This window comes from Haliotis rubra, unplaced genomic scaffold (assembly GCF_003918875.1).
Source record: "Haliotis rubra isolate DU_JTF1 unplaced genomic scaffold, ASM391887v1 Scf309, whole genome shotgun sequence".
Lineage (NCBI taxonomy): Eukaryota > Metazoa > Mollusca > Gastropoda > Lepetellida > Haliotidae > Haliotis > Haliotis rubra.
Window position 1 is genome coordinate 283,983 of NW_025766979.1, and position 17,753 is coordinate 301,735.

General features: G+C 40.2%; 1 protein-coding gene across 1 annotated transcript in view; it reads right to left on the bottom strand.

Annotated features, from left to right (window-relative positions):
* Positions 1–1,334: 1,334 nt before the first annotated feature.
* Positions 1,335–17,753, bottom strand: part of LOC124283035 (proline dehydrogenase 1, mitochondrial-like) — a 30,651-nt gene continuing 14,232 nt past the window's right edge. Inside the window, 12 exon segments of the mRNA XM_046719047.1 lie at positions 1,335–2,347; positions 2,349–2,386; positions 4,410–4,498; positions 6,061–6,245; positions 6,757–6,852; positions 7,925–8,071; positions 8,838–8,930; positions 9,263–9,344; positions 11,055–11,179; positions 11,181–11,243; positions 12,400–12,464; positions 13,392–13,538. Coding sequence (XP_046575003.1) covers positions 2,162–2,347; positions 2,349–2,386; positions 4,410–4,498; positions 6,061–6,245; positions 6,757–6,852; positions 7,925–8,071; positions 8,838–8,930; positions 9,263–9,344; positions 11,055–11,179; positions 11,181–11,243; positions 12,400–12,464; positions 13,392–13,538 — 1,316 coding nt within the window. The 3' untranslated portion in view covers positions 1,335–2,161.

Genomic DNA, 17,753 nt, shown 5'->3' on the forward strand with positions numbered 1-17,753 from the left:
ATTGAATGGACGGTGCAAGATCTGACGAATCGTCACATTTTTCGGGCCTGTGGCAGAGGTACTATGCTTGCTTGCCGCATGGAACTCTGGGTAGGAGAGTGATTGCCTCCCTGTCTAGTGCATAAAACAAAGGGTGATTAGCTAAGGAGTCAATATACAGCATCTTGTCTAGCAATGTTAAACTGTGGCATGGTATCTTAGGGCTAGTGATATATATTCGGCCTTAGTCATCATCATCATCATCATCATCATCATCATCAAACTATCATACACACATGAACACTTATCACTAAAAAGTGCAATAATCTTTAACAAGACATTAAACTCTGTTTCACCCCACCTCATATTAAATAAACAACATTAACACTGCCAGAATATGTTTGGACATTTCAATGACGATCTACCCAAGTTATAACACTTTTGTTCTGGGCTATGTGACGGCGTGAGATAACAATTATATAACCGGGAACAGTTTCTGTACAAAACAATGCAGTACTCCATGTTTGTCATATAAAAAAAACAGTGTGTTCACCAGGCTAGAGTTGATATCATAAATGCAGATTAAAATAATGAAAATAATCATAGGTTTTCAGAATGATCCTGAAGACATTTAATGCTAAACTGAGAGGAAAGTCAACAATAACAACATGGATGCATGCCGACATTAATCACCATTAATCACCAGGTGAAACAAATATGCATGAAGACTGACTGACTGAGTTTAGTTTTACGCCGCTTTTAGCAATATTCCAGCAATATCACGGCAGGGGACACCAGAAATAGGCTTCACACATTGTGCCCATGTGGGGAATCGAACCCGGGTCTTCAGCGTGACAGGCCAACGCTTTAACCACTAGGCTACCCCACTGCCCCATATGCATGAAGAACATGTCACTATACATGACCATGGTGCTGACAAACCATTGATAAATGAGGGTGATCTCGGATTGGAACAAATGTATTCAGCTTTAATGGGACAAAACTGCACAGCAAGTTGGATCACCTCAGCCTTGTGAATGGCTGGATGTTATGTGCATGAGTTAGTGAGCTGGATTTCACAATGCTTTCGACAGTATTCCATTTATTATTATGTAGAAGCATCTAAAGTTATGCAGGAGTCAAAGTTTCTGGGTGCTGACAAACCTAGAAACGCAACCGGGGCGAGCTTGGATTTGAACTCACAATGACAGGTTTCTGTCAGTCCAAGGGACACAACTCTGCACAGCACATTGCATCAACTGAGCCACCCGCCCATGTTGTAAGACTGGAACACATTCATAACTGTTGTTCTGGACAACATGCCATAAATGGCATATGCATGATTAACATGGTCAAACAGACAACCAAAGAAATGAGATCATTCACAATGTTCAACTTGGTCTATGTACAAACAATTACTCAACGATTGATAGGGATACACACCTGCACCAAGAGGACAAATATGTACAGTATATTTTCCATACATTTGGACACATCCTAAGAAACTGGTTATCCCTATTCAAATTTGAGTAGTATACACATTAAAACATTTTAACACTGCACCATCAAATTCGATGATTTGTTCTGAGAAAGTACACCTGCAAACTTTCAAGTATAAACATAATTATTATAAATATGCTATGGTACAATATGTTCAGATCAGCTTGATACTCTGTTAATAAAATAAATAATGTTATAACACTATTAATACATTTAGCAATTATTCCATTACTTAAAGAATATATTTATGAATAGAGAAAAATCTAGTACCATAAAAATCGAAACAATCCATTCCAATGGGAAAGTAGTGTGAAATATGTTTGTGATATGTTGACTTTCGTTTTCCCTAATATTTCCAAAATATATTTATAATTCGACATCCTTTATCTGGGGTTCCCAGCAAAAATAGATTGTAGTGCTGCTAATATTCCAATAAAACGATGTTGCTACACTGAAAAGTGATTATCTCCCTTGTTAAGAGGCACGTTGACATGCTCAACAGTTGGCTCAAATATTGGTCACATGCTCAGTTTGTTGTCTAATAACAAAAACTTATAACCAAACATTATAAAATGCTCTTGTGAGTGATGATAAGACAGTCTATACCACAATGTTATCACAGGTCTACATGTGATGGCGATCTGACGCCCTCAAGTCGACAACTCTCACATCCATGGCTATCTCATGACGACCGCACACCTGCAGTCTCAGGTATGTTGGTCTTTGGGTTATAGAAGAGTTGTCCGCTCCTGATTCTCCGAGATAGTTCAGCTGCCAGGAGGCGCTTCTCCTTCTTGACCTTCTTGAGGACGCCTCTATTCTCCATCCCACGGCGGGACAGATAGGGAAGCACTTCCTCCACCGGGCCCGAAGGGAACATACTTGTACACAGAGTAACCAGCCTGACCTGAAGAACATGGAATGGGTGAGGGAATTATCACTTGATGTCCTCAGCATTTCAGTTTGGGCATGCTGTGTCCAAAGTCAATACCCTCCCCAACTTTTAGAGTTATGTCCCCTTGTTAAACTTTCATTACGGCAAAACAGGAGACCTACACATATTAATTCTTATATGCATTTTATTTTGAGAGAGCAAAATTCCCCTGTAATGATGAAGGTAGTCAGATTAGTTCCAGTTCAATCAGTCAGTAAAGTGTAACAAAAATTCAATATAGATGTACTCATTCTTCAATGGCCACCCACATACGATGACAGTCTCCACTTGTTAGAGAATAAACTTAAATGTGTTCATTTTTATGTAAAGAAGACAAGAAACAATAAATGCATTAAGCAGAACTCACTCACACACTCACACACTCACACACTCACTCACTCACTCACTCGGGGTTAGCCTAGTGGTTAAAGCATTCCATTCCACACATGGGTTCAAAGTGTGAAGCCCATTTCTGGTGTCCAATTGCTAGAATATTGCTAAAAGCAGCTAAAACCCAAATCACTCACTCACTCATTCACTCACTCAATCTCACAAAAACCAAGGGTCACAGATTGTAGATATTTACCACTTTCATGGAACCCATGAGCTCACACAAGGTGCTGACCAACCACAGTGACCACACAGCATCCTTGTATCAGCTGACTGTATTAGCATCACCTACCTAGAGGGAAGCTGATCTGATCACACATCCACAGTGACCACACAGCACCCTTGTATCAGCTGACTGTATTAGCATCACCTACCTAGAGGGAAGCTGATCTGATCACACATCCCCAGAAGTTGTCCGACACAGCATCCTTGTATCAGTCGACTGTATTAGCATCACCTACCTAGAGGGAAGCTGATCTGATCACACATCCCCAGTGACCACGCAGCAACCTTGTATCAGCCGACTGTATTAGCATCACCTACCTAGGGAAGCTGATCTGATCACACATCCCCAGTGACCACACAGCATCCTTGTATCAGCTGACTGTATTAGCATCACCTACCTAGAGGGAAGCTGATCTGATCACACAACCACAGTGACCACACAGCATCCTTGTATCAGCCGACTGTATTAGCATCACCTACCTAGAGGGAAGCTGATCTGATCACACATCCCAGTGACCACACAGCAACCTTGTATCAGCCGACTGTATTAGCATCACCTACCTAGAGGGAAGCTGATCTGATCACACATCCCCAGTGACCACACAGCATCCTTGTATCAGCTGACTGTATTAGCATCACCTACCTAGAGGGAAGCTGATCTGATCACACAACCACAGTGACCACACAGCATCCTTGTATCAGCCGACTGTATTAGCATCACCTACCTAGAGGGAAGCTGATCTGATCACACATCCCCAGTGACCACGCAGCAACCTTGTATCAGCCGACTGTATTAGCATCACCTACCTAGAGGAAGCTGATCTGATCACACATCCCCAGTGACCACACAGCATCCTTGTATCAGCTGACTGTATTAGCATCACCTACCTAGAGGGAAGCTGATCTGATCCACACATCCACAGTGACCACACAGCACCCTTGTATCAGCTGACTGTATTAGCATCACCTACCTAGAGGGAAGCTGATCTGACCACACATCCACAGTGACCACACAGCACCCTTGTATCAGCTGACTGTATTAGCATCACCTACCTAGAGGGAAGCTGATCTGATCACACATCCCCAGTGACCACACAGCATCCTTGTATCAGCCAACTGTATTAGCATCACCTACCTAGAGGGAAGCTGATCTGATCACACAACCACAGTGACCACACAGTATCCTTGTATCAGCTGACTGTATTAGCATCACCTACCTAGAGGGAAGCTGATCTGATCACACATCCACAGTGACCACACAGCATCCTTGTATCAGCTGACTGTATTAGCATCACCTACCTAGAGGGAAGCTGATCTGATCACACATCCACAGTGACCACACAGCACCCTTGTATCAGCTGACTGTATTAGCATCACCTACCTAGAGGGAAGCTGATCTGATCACACATCCCCAGAAGTTGTCCGAAACAGATGAGACGATCCTCCGGCCTCACATCGTACTCCTTCATCCTGGCAACAGACAAAACTGTGATGTAGCTGAGGGCAATGCTTTGGCAGACAGATGGATAAAATACTGGCAGATCAATGAACCAGGACAACATGCATGCATGTGTATGTGTGGCTGCGTGTACTAGCCCAGACTTAACCTGACTCCGAGCTGACCAATCCTTCTTGTACCCATTAATGCCGAGCACCAGGCAGGGACCAACGAACTGGGGGATCGAACCCGCCACCTTCCGCTCTCCGGGCGGACACTCTAACCACTACACAAAGGAGGTGGTCCTAAACTGGAAAAAGAAGGCCTACTAGTACCTATGTCCTAAATTTGCCATTAATCCAAACAACTATAGTACTGTCGAAATAGAAGAAGCTGTATTTTCTCAGTTATCTCTACAATTTATGTAGTTGATATGTGCAAGTGTGAAATATCTCTTAAACTAAGTTCGGCCTAACTACAGTCTCAATGGTAGGTACACAAGAAACGTAGAAAAAGGACTTTACTGAGGAGAGATTAGTGCAGAAATGAGCAATGCGATTTTTTTCTAAGTCCAAAACGAATTATTTGGAACAGACCATGGCTGTATGCAAATTAGTGTGCGATGATAATGTATTATAAAGGACACTTTTAAGTGACCAATTTGAAATTAGAGGCGTAGCTTTATTATAAACGATAGCTGGCGTAAAAATAATAACTTTCATGCTGAAAGTATTAAGGATGTGCTACCATGGAGTCTCACTGTCACTATAAAAGAAACAGATAGAAGGGTTCGTCTCAAAAGCAAGCCTGGACGAAGGGTGCGCGAGACAATCGTTAGGGGTCGGGCTTGGGGATAGAGATATCAGCTAAGATACGATAATCCTTTAGGGCAATTATACTGGGGAAGTACACGGCATGTCATAACAATTTACAAATGATATCCAGTCCTGTCGATCTTAGCGATCGGGTGGTCATGCCACCTATATATTTTGAGACATTTAATACGATGCGTTTCTATGGTTATCAGGTATCAAACTCTTTTACATATCTCAACATAAACTTTATGAAAGACAGACACTTAAGCTGTTAATCAATAGATGAGGCATAGTCAACACACATGACAAAAGCACAAAATATCTTTGAGATGACCCTTAGTAGCCTGTAGGCAGCACATGCATTTCATGCCTGGTGAGTCGAAGGTCTTTCGTCACACCTGGCTGAAGCGACCTAATTGCCATCTATAGTCTGATCTATTGTTTTCAGCAGCTATTAAGTATTTTTCTAAGTTGTGCCCGATTTTAAGAGTAAACATGCTTTTCTGGATATCCTATTACGCATCCCACTGAATGCCAAGTTAGGCTGAAGTGGGTTATTTTGACAATGCTATTTGCAGTTGTGTAAATTTTAGGGATACAGAGTAAGAGCCTAAAACAGTTTTTTTCTATTTCGACAGTACTTTAGTACTGTATCACTTTCATTAATTAAACTTTGTTGCTTTCACCCCATTAATGAAAGAGACTGCTTCCGAAGCTTGTGTTACATTCTGAACATAGACCACTGTCCTTCCCACAGACACAAAATCAGACCAACTCACTTCTCAACAGCAAACCTGACCGTCGCTTCGTTGTGACTTGCTACCATCACAGCTATCTTGCCGCGATCTCGGGACTGGATCTGACGGAGCACCTCATCCAAGACGCAGTGGTACATCGCCGTTGTTGCATCGTAGTCGTCGTTGATGGGGTCCTCGTAGTTCAGGGAGGCAGCTCTCTCTCGTTCCTGTCATAAAATGTCCATAGTTGGGCTTCACAATACATTTACCAATATTCAATCACAAAGTGCCCATCTGTGGCAGGAGTTCACATTCCCTTTACCAATATTCAAGCCATGGAACAGAAGTTAATGACATCAATCAAGAATACCTCAACTTCAGCTACATTCCATCCTTTACGATAATACCGACTGGGAAGTTAAACTTCTTTGAGAGGCATTTAGAAGTTGGGGCAGTAAGGAAGGATAACAATATATGGATGAACAACTCTTTTATTGTTGTGAGAGCGACACTTCGGTGTAGGTTCTAACACCGTTATCAAGCAAGTGAAGAAACAATAAAGAAGTTATTCATCCATATATTGTTATCCTTCCTTGGGAAGTTAAAGTTTGTTTGTTGCTTAACGCCACTCAACAATATTCCAGCTACATGCGGTGTTCCGTTAATAATAAACAACCCAGTGATCAACAGCATGAGGACAGTTAAAGTGACATCACAGCTGCTGTATGTCTGACTCACCTGCTCCATGTAAGCACCTCGGACCAGCTTTGCACCAAAGTAAAAGTTTTCTCTTCGTGAAAGGTCAAGGTCAATGAAAATATTGCTGAACGACGACTGGAAAGAAACAGAATCCCATCACTACAGAATCATCTCTATCGTGAGTATCATCTTATGTCGAAGTTTCATTACAGACATGATGGAGAGAGTGAGTGAGTGAGTTAAAATTTAGCGTCACATCGGCAATATTTCAGCCATATCGTGACGAGAACAATTAATTTTATACATAGTAAGTAATGGTAAACTGTAAAAACCTGTCGACGAAGGACAGTAAAACAACTAGAATATCACAATTACAACTAAAACTAGTATGGAGAGTTAAAATTGATAGCACTATTTGGACAATACAATATAAAAACAAGCTATAGACAGCCAACACCAAAAGGTAGATCACCATTCCAGGGACCATGGGGACTTACAGTACCTTGGCTACCTGCATGGACCCTAGTTGGATTTACACCATCCCTTCAGCTGCTGGCGATTGTAAGAAATGTTAGCCAAAATTAAAATGACAAGAATGCTACGTTTAAAAATCCTGGCAAGTTTAAATTGACTTTGAACATTTTGGGACTTACGTACCCTCTCAGGAGGTGATGGAGAGAGTGAATTTATGATAACCATGATAATCATCCTTGCCACATGGCTATATGAATGAAAACAAACTGCAGCAATGTTCATTCAACACGGAGAAACTATGACAAAACAATTCTATAAACTAAGTAAAAAGATGTTCAGTAAGATCCTGAATTATTTCAGATTCACTGACTGACACAAACAGATATGACCCGAGTAAGTCTCTGTCCAAATATGGGAGTAATAGTGCCAAGATCATTCATTTGACAAGGGAGGCAGAGCTCAGCCAGGTAGGTGATGAAGTTGGGAGTCAGATTAGATAGAGGGAGAATACCACCTGAGATGGCTGCATCGAGTGTTGCTTACCTTCAGTCAGCACTGGTAAGTGAGTGAGTTTGGTTTACCATTAATATCCCTACAGGGGACACCAGAATTGGTCTTCACACATTGTATCCATGTTAGGAATCTAATCCCAGCTGTCTGAGTGACAGGCAAAATGCCTCAATCACAAGACTTTCCCACTGCCCCTGTTGATGATGACTCAAGGGTAGCTTACCTTCAGATAGCACTGGTAAGTGTTGAAGATGACAGCCCTCTCTCTGTTAAATTTTCTCATCATTTCCATCGTCAGACGACTGATGGCTGGCTGGAAGTAGGTCTGCTCCGCATCAATCATCACTCGAACCTCCTTCTCTGAGGCATACTGCAACACAGTTGGGATCAAAATGATGTCTGGCAAAGTCAAGGGATAGTACAGAGAAAACACTTCCCAAGCTTTGGTTGAAAATGAAAACATGACTGAGAGGAATAAGGCCAGAGGACTTTACCCAACCAAGAGTGTCTTCTCTGGAATATTAACCATACACCACCACAAACAATGTTGAACTTTAAATGTTCTACTCTCCAAAGAAATACATGATTCCAATCACAAACTGGTTCAGAGATTAACATGAGGATCACTAGCAACACATGTAGAAAGCAGGTTATAAACACATGGTTCAGGCAAGGCAATTAACAGTAATGACTGGTGTGTGAGAGAAATGATTTGATCGATTGTTTGGAACCCGTGAAGATCCTGGTTAGAACTGATCTTCATTAACCCATGCTTGTCGTAAGAGGCAACTAACAGGATTGGGTGGTCAGGCTTGCTGACTTCGTTGACACATGTCATCGTATCCCAGAGTGATGCTCATGCTGTTGATCACTGGATTGTCTGGTCCAGACTCAATTATTTACAGACCGCCACCATATAGCTGGAATATTGCTGAGTGCGGCTTTAAACAACAATAAATCAATAGACTGTTTGAAAGGACAGATCATTGTAGGGAGTACTTGTCTTGCCATTGAGTAAAATTATGTTAGCGATCTCTGGTTTTGGATCATTTGACATTGTGACTCTAATGTGAGAGTCTTTTAATATCAAATATGGCAACACAATTTGCTGTAACATTAGCATATGCCTCACCCACCTGCACAAGGGTGTTGATTCTGCGCAGCATGTTCTTCATCTGGTTCTCTTCCTCTGCACTCAGTGTCATCACCAGGGACTTGGACTCTCCTGTCTAGAACAAACAATAATCCCCTTTTTAGTGAACTGTTCCATCTAGCATACTCAACCCCATTTAATAGTGGGTTCTCCCATCTAGAAAACACAGACACACATTAACAATATGATTGTGGACTCGCCAAACTTCAACACACAACTCTGTCTTATTAATGGACTCTCCCACAAAGAACACACACTAACCCTGTTTTGCAATAGACTCTCCCACTTTCTTCAGTTTCATTTATACTTCACTGAAAACTCAAAGCATTATTTCAGACAAGAAGACAGTGGATATGAGTGTGTGTTTTGTGTCATTTCTTTATTGAAGAAATGTCTGGAACAACTTACTTTGATGTTTGACACCATGAGGAGTTTGGACAGACCCATGTTCAGCTCCAGAAGGTTCTCCCAGTCCAGCAGATCCACTTCACTACAAAAGGATAAAACCATTTACTTCAGTTTAGCTTCCGCTCTCAGAATGAAATTATGTATTTTTTAATTTAAATGAAATAATTACAAACACCATTTTTCAGACTTTGAAGTAAAAGTTTGTTATTTAAATGTTCCTTATTTGGTAATCATGTTATGGTTGTGTTGAATCTTGGATAACTTGATTCACTGATGTCCCTTCAATTTTGACACAACACAGTTTGACTGATATTTATATAATAATTCTTTCTAAAGTATTGACAACCAAAGAAAAATAATAATTCCAAAATAATAATAATAAGAGGCCATTTATATAGTGCCTTTCCATGTCACAGGGTTATGATCAAAGTGCTTCCTGAGCTCAAGTTAAAACTATATACAGCTGGTAGGTACGGATGATTGGAAGTCACTTGTAGCAGAGAGATGGAATTAATGAAAGAGTTCTATAAACAAAGATAAAATCACCCCCAAAATGTCTGAAAATATCATAGCCCCTAGGTCTAGTGCTAGTTTCATCCCTGACATGCGTTTTTAATTGACATATCAAAGAGTTACTCCCCTTTCAATCTTTCCTCTTGAGAAGACTATAATTGCACATGATCTGAGACTTTTCACAGTTAAGACTATCATGCTAATTCAGCATGGCTAGTAAAACTCCAGTCGGGCCAATACATCTCCAGCCACTGACCTGACTGGCTAGTGAATTTTCATGGGGTTATTTTGTAAATATGTCACTCTCTCCGACTTGTGAGGAGAGGTGAGGTGAAATTGGTTTTTTTGAGAATATTTCGCTCATATGATGACGTGCATGCGTGTGTATGTGTATGTGCGGCTGCTTGTACTAGCCCAGACTGAAGCTGGTTTTATAGTGCCAGCCCACTGAGATACATTGCCGCAGTGAAACATGAATACCCCACTCAGACACATTATACTGACTCCGAGCCGACCAGTCCTTGTTGTACCCATGAATGCGGAGCGCCAGGCAGGGACCAACAAGTACCATATTTTAACGTCTTTTGGTATGACGCGGTCTGGGATCGAACCTCTCTGACTTGTTCAGTTATGATACAATTTTGAATCATGCAAGATTATGGCCTGATAAAAATGTTCATCATATTAGAAGCCTAATGATGAAACCATTGTCATCCCGACAGTATCTTATTCTCTTCTATTTTGGTAATCTTTTGCTTAGTTTCTACATTCAGATTTAGGGCAAGTGAATTATGTTGTGGCTAGTAACTTTCAGGCATAGCTAGCCCAACTGGAAAACATTTTGCCCACTGTGCTAATTCAATCTTAAACTATGGGATGACAAATAAAAACAAAAACTTGCTTTCCATATCTACCCATCCATAGCATAGTCAAACAAATCACAATGTGACACACCCTCATTCTGCCACAGCCATGAGGATATCCATGTCCATTTCTATTCAATTTGGACATCCATATGCATTCCTTGCACCAGCTTAGCTTTGTTTTGGAAGCTATATCACCAGCTTGATATCACTAATCACTAAGTCGGGTGGTCAGGCTTGCTGACTTGGTTGACACGTCATCATATCCCAAATGCATATGATGTCAATCACTGGATTGTCTGGTCCAGACTCGATTATTTACAGACTGCCGTCATACAGCTGGAATATTGCTGAGTGCTGCATTAAACAGCAAACACCAACCACTATATTTCTAAGAAAAAATATCTTTGTCTCACCCATCCTTGGTGACGTCAAGCACTGAAAACCACTTCTTGGACTCGTCTTGAGTGATACGGATGTTCATCCTCTGCAACGCTTCCAGGAAGTGTTCCTCCTTCACACTCTTGCTGCTTATGTCCCCCCTCCACTCCACAGATGCTGTCGAATACGTTACGGATTGACACCAACACTTCCGTCATCTGCAGCTGCAAGAAGAAACACAGAAGTAGATTTAGTATAGTCATACATTCCTGATAGTGTATCCTGTTCAGGATAAAACATTTTGTCAAAATATATCAAAAACATACGATCGTAAAACTATTATAACAATGACTACACCTTCCTCATCAGGACCCTCCTAAAGCCATTCAACTGTTGTCATGTTGTTTTGCTATTGGTAGCAATTGTGACAAATTTAATACAGTTTGGGAAGTATGTTATTTGCTGGATGTTGATTTGTATCTAATGGCAAAGTGGTCTTTTGTACCCAACATGTAATTCATGAGAGAGAGCTGAGAGGGGGTTGTGCACACTTATGGTCTTTAACCTATGGGGTGTTTGTTATCATATATAGCAGGCATCTAAGGCACCAACAGCTAGTTATTGCAATTCTCTATTAGGACAGACCAATTTTATTTCTTGTTTTACAGATTTTTGTCCTCAGTAAACCTAAAGGCAGGAGGGGAAAAAAATATTAAAAAATCACCAGTCAAAGTAAAATCCCACATAAGTTTTTCAAAGCCATTATTTTTCAAGTTCACACTTGCTGAGGTGCCCAAAGCACTGATTTCTAACACAAAAATTGGTAGATAATTCCGTTTACAGTCTCCGTTTTAATGTCCAACAAACTGCCTTGCGCAGCCAAAGTCTCGCTCCTGTATATCTTAAAGTTTTAGCGAAAAAAATTTCTTTCTTATTCTTGAAATAAATATGACCAGCGGATCCGTAAAACAAGAAATAAAATTGGTCTGGCCTTATGACGAGAATCAATGATCATGGTGTCAAGAGCAGATTCATGAGCCTAGGTGTCTCAGCACCATACCTGTTCTTGTGGATTTCACCAAATGACAGACAATCAATACCTGCATTACTCTGGGCCTTGCTCCAATGTTAAAGAGACATGCTGACATATATCACTACTAATGATTAAAGGGGCGGTGGGGTAGCCTAGTGGTTAAAGCAATTGCTCGTCATGCCGAAGACCCGGGTTCGATTCCCCACATGGGTATAATGTGTGAAGCCCATTTCTGGTGTTCCCTGCCATGATATTGCTGGAATATTGCTAAAAGTGGCGTAAAACTAAACTCACTCACTCACTAGTGATTAAATTGATAATTCTGTGGTCATGTGACCTTGACCTACCAGAAGCTGTGGTCGACCTAAGGCGGTCAGTTTCACTGCAGCCAGACCAGACTTTTCTGTTGCATCTACAAGTTAAACATTTCTATCAATTACTCACCACAAACTGGTTCATTTTAAAGCCAGGGTCCATTTTCACAATGTGATCATAGCTATATAACGTATGTGAGTCTGTGTTTTAATGTGGTAGTCAAGAGAGTAATAATGCTATTGTTTCTTTGTGTGACATATAGTTACATGTATGTTACAGGTACATGTTTACCTGATACAGCGTCTATGCAGTTACTGGTGAGTGCTTACTTAATACAGAATCTGTAGAATTACAGGTGTTTACCAGATACAGCATCGTTACAGACATGTTACAGGTGAGTGTTTACCTGACACAGCATCTATACAGTTACAGGTGTGTTACAGGCATGTTACAGGTGAGTGTTTACCTGACACTGCATCTATACAGTTACAGGTGTGTTTCAGGTGAAAGTTTACCTGACACAGCATACAGTTACAGTTACAGGCATCTATACAGCTACAGGTGTGTTTCAGGTGAGTGTTTACCTGACACAGCATCTATACAGTGTACAGAGTGACACAGCATGTTTACAGGTGTGGCTCAGGTGAGTGTTTACCTGACACAGCATCTATACAGTTACAGGTGTGTTTCAGGTGAGTGTTTACCTGACACAGCATCTATACAGTTACAGGTGTGTTTCAGGTGAGTGTTTACCTGACACAGCATCTATACAGTTACAGGTGTGTTTCAGGTGAGTGTTTACCTGACACAGCATCTATGTTTACCTGACACAGCATGACACTATACAGTTACAGGTGTGTTTCAGGTGAGTGTTTACCTGACACAGCATCTATACAGTTACAGGTGTGTTACAGGTGAGTGTTTACCTGACACAGCATCTATACAGTTACAGGTGTGTTACAGGTGAGTGTTTACCTGACACAGCATCTATACAGTTACAGGTGTGTTACAGGTGAGTGTTTACCTGACACAGCATCTATACAGTTCATAAAGGTCTCCAGGTTGCCATCACAGTGAGCCTCATCCTCATAGAAGTACGTTCTGGCGCTGATCACCTTCTCACGGCGGTCACCAAACTCTTTGTGTGCTCGGTACCGGACATCCCGCTCAGCTGATAACATAGAAAGTCATACATGGTCATCAAAAATATTCTTGTTGTTTTTCCAATTTTGTGTTAGCTGACTTCTTCATGACCTAATATTTTAAACAAGTGTAATGTATGCACAAACTGACTCCTGAGGATTAAATTACAAAACATACAATGGCAGTTTTATCAACATAACAGGAAACATTTATAATTTAATGCTAGTATCTTCATGGTTTGATAGGATCACCAAAAGCCTTTGACTCAGGCAAGCCACCCAACTCTAACTCATTTCTTGCAAATGTCTATCTATCCATCCCATGACCATCAAAATACAAACCCTAATCATGACATGGTCAGGATCAAAAACCTCTCCACCAACCCCACTTCATAAAGCTTGGCAGGTGTCCTACTTTAGGTTTACATATGCCAGCTGTTTTTAACCCTACTATCATGAATATTCAAGCATATAACATGGGACTGCTCACACATGATGGAGAATCAAACTAGGGCTGTTGGTGTAATGAGCAAACACTTTAACCACTAGGCCACCACCAACCCCCAGCACAATAGAACCCATATAGTAGTTGTGTAGTATATACACACATGAAAGAAGGATGTAGTTTCAATGAAGCAGGAAATTAAATCACATATTCCTTAAAAACAAGAATTTAATTTTATATCTATGTGTGCTTTCCCACTTCCTATACCACTGGATGCATGGGTATGGGGGCTTGTGACTTTTTCTAAAACCTTGATGGAGCCCCTGTTACACTCAAAATAAATTACATATGCCTTGCATCATTGGAAAAAGAATAATGTGTCCTTTCCATGCAGACTATACTTAAGATAGGTAATTGAGAACCCTGTTCACATTTTGAAAATAATTGAGCATTAAAAAATCTGAAACCATACCACAGACTCCACAAACAATCAAATGGATGCTCCCTTACGAGGAGGAGTTAAAATATAAACAAGTGACTACACTGGTCTGTCGTGTGATCCCATACCAAATATTCTTATAAGTTTCTTATAAGATTCTTATAAGTTTCTTATAAGATTCTTATAAGTTTCTTATAAGATTCTTATAAGAAACTTATAAGAATTTTGTATGCAAATTAGATAAGAACTTATAAGATTCTTATAAGATTCTTATATGTTTCTTATAAGATTCTTATATGTTTCTTATAAGATTCTTATATGTTTCTTATAAGATTCTTATATGAATGTTATAAGAAACTTATAAGAAACTTATATGAATCTTATAAGAAACTTATAAGATCTTATAAGGTAAAACCGTACGGGATAGATCAATGTCCACGACCCCTACAACAACTAAGGTCATGGGGCAGTGGGGTAGCCTCATGGTTAAAGCGTTGGCTTGTCACGCCAAAGACCCAGGTTCAATTCCTCACATGGGTACAATTTGTGAAGGCCAGGTCTGGTGTCCCCCACCATGATATTGCTGGAACATTGCTAAAAGCAGCGTAAAACCACTCACTCACTCACGCAGGTTGATGTGACCCATGAAGAAACCAAAGCGGGGATCAGTATGACAATAGCAACAAAGTCATACTCACTCACTGATGTGACCTCATCAGGTTGATGTGACCCAAGAAGAACACAGCGGGATCAGTATGACAATAGCAACAAAGTCATGAGTCACTGGGTCCTGTTGTTATCAAATATATCCTGGTTGTCAGAATTAACAATCAGGACCAAAGTATTTCACATTGGTGTTGTAACTATCATGAGTGTATGTTTATCTGTGGGATTGACTTTTCAGTGTTACTTTAGGCTGTCCATATTTGTTTCTGTGCTTCCTATCTCCCAACGGTTTGGAATTTTCATTCCAACATGAAATAATTAAAAACAATTTATCTCAGTTTTCCCTTCTGAAATTTATGCACTGGTGTGATAAACTAAATATTCTTTCCCTTCAACCCTAAAAACTCCAGGTCATCTTCATCTTTCTTGTTGTTTGTTTTAAAGCAAAGTGACTTGGTCTACATCATGAACTATTTTAAGACCACACAGTAAACTAAATTTCATAATTTTGCACCAAACACTATCAGTTACACAGTGTTTTTTATTGATTGTTTCTGCCTGTCCACTCTCTTGCAGGCTGAGGTCAAAGATGCGAAACACATAAAAAATATGGATGGCCTATCACTTAAGTGTCCATAACAATATCTAATCTTTGATGTCTCAATCAGCAGTAGTCCAGCTCTTTGAATGGATGAATCTAGACCTTCGATCTATGCAATAAGGAAACGGTGACATCCATCAACAGTGTATGAAATAAGCCAAAAACCCAGCCAGACATCAGTCCAGTAACTTCAAAATGTTACCAGCCCAAAATGGATTTAACCAGACCAGACAATCCAAAGAAAATTACTCACATGAACGGAACATGTTATCTAAATTTCTTACCAGGCCATCAGGCTGGCTAACTGTAAATTTAGACCGTCTTTCAGAAATCTAACCCGTCTCGGGCATTCGGACACGCCTATTTCATACCCTGCCATCAACTAAGTCAGTGTGCTAGACCACCCAATCCCGTCAGTCAACTCTTACAACAAGCATAATGTACCGGGTGCCGTTGTACAAAGTGATCTTAGCGCTAAGGTGACTGTAACTCCCATACCTTAACATAGACTTAAGGTAGTCTTATCGCTAAGGTGACCGTAACTCCCATACCTTAACATAGACTTACGGTAGTCTTAGCGCTAAGGTTGTTTTATACAACAGCACCCTGGATACTGATTCTAACCCTGATTTTCAAAAGTAATATTTATACGTGATTATATTTTTATCACATGTTATTACATCCAATAAAGACATTAAATTTGGAATACAAATATATGGTACACACTGTCTGGTGCAATAGAATAGAGTGTCTCCAAATTACAGAATTACACAAACTGACTGACACTCAGTTTGGTTTTACGCCACTTTTAGCAATATTCCAGCAATATCACGGCGGGGGACACCACAAATGGGCTTCACTCATTGTACCCATGTGGGAATTCGAACCCGGGTCTTCGGCGTGACGAGCCAACGCTTTAACCACTAGACTACCCCACCGCCCCTTACACAAACTGATTCAACTGTAGCAACTGGTTAGACTTAACTATTCTTTTCTGTTTAGTAATATCACCACTGTTCGGAGAATACACATGAGTGAAAAAAAAACAACGAAACTGAGCCGGAGGTCTTGGGGGCCGCAAGTCCCCATGCCAGATCCAATGACCCAATGATCAAATCCGTGGAATTCTGCAGATCCGCAGAAAATTCGCATCCCTGAATACCAGTCTGATTTTCTGAACTAACATCGCTTTGTTCATAGGCCATATTTAATAAGTCACCTTTTACATGGGTCCCTATTCACAAAGCCAGCTGAGCAAAGCACCTATCATAAGCCTAAGTCTATGGGAGTTACAATTATCTTAGCACTAAAATCACTTTTGGAATGGGGCCCCAGACAATAGTGAATCCTAATTACTTCAAAATTACAATGATTGTCACGGGCCAAGAAAAGTTTTCTGACAAAATCCCATGGTTCATAACACAAAAACTGTGAACCTACATATGCTACTGAAAAACAAAACAAAGTTATTTAACCTCAGGATCGTTAGCTATTCAGATAAAGTGATCGTTAGCTATTCAGATAAAGTGATCGTTAGCTATTCAGATAAAGTGATCGTTAGCTATTCAGATAAAGTGATCGTCAGCTATTCAGATAAAGTGATCGTTAGCTATTCAGATAAAGTGACCGTTAGCTATTCAGATAAAGTCAAACTGCTGTGTGCATGAATTTTCGCGAATAATAAATATTCATGATGATAACGCCAACATAACCTAAAATTTATCATTTTCACAACGTACAACATATTCAAAACACACATCACAGCACTCTAAATTTATACACAATAGAATAATTTTTATTTAACAATACAATTTTCACAATGACCCTTATACTTCCTTCACTTGGAATTAACACACTATAAAATTTAATATTGATGCAAAAATGACATGTCAGTTCATATCAACATGATTATTCTGCAGAGAGGTAACAGATGCGAGAACATAATATCTAAGTAAACACCATATCTGTGTACACAACACAAAAGACATTTCAAAAATATATATTTCGGAGAAGGGTCTTGTTATATGACCCAAGTGGTGTGCTGTGCAGTGAACAAAATATTAGTACATTTAAGAAAGACCACAAGCTAAAAG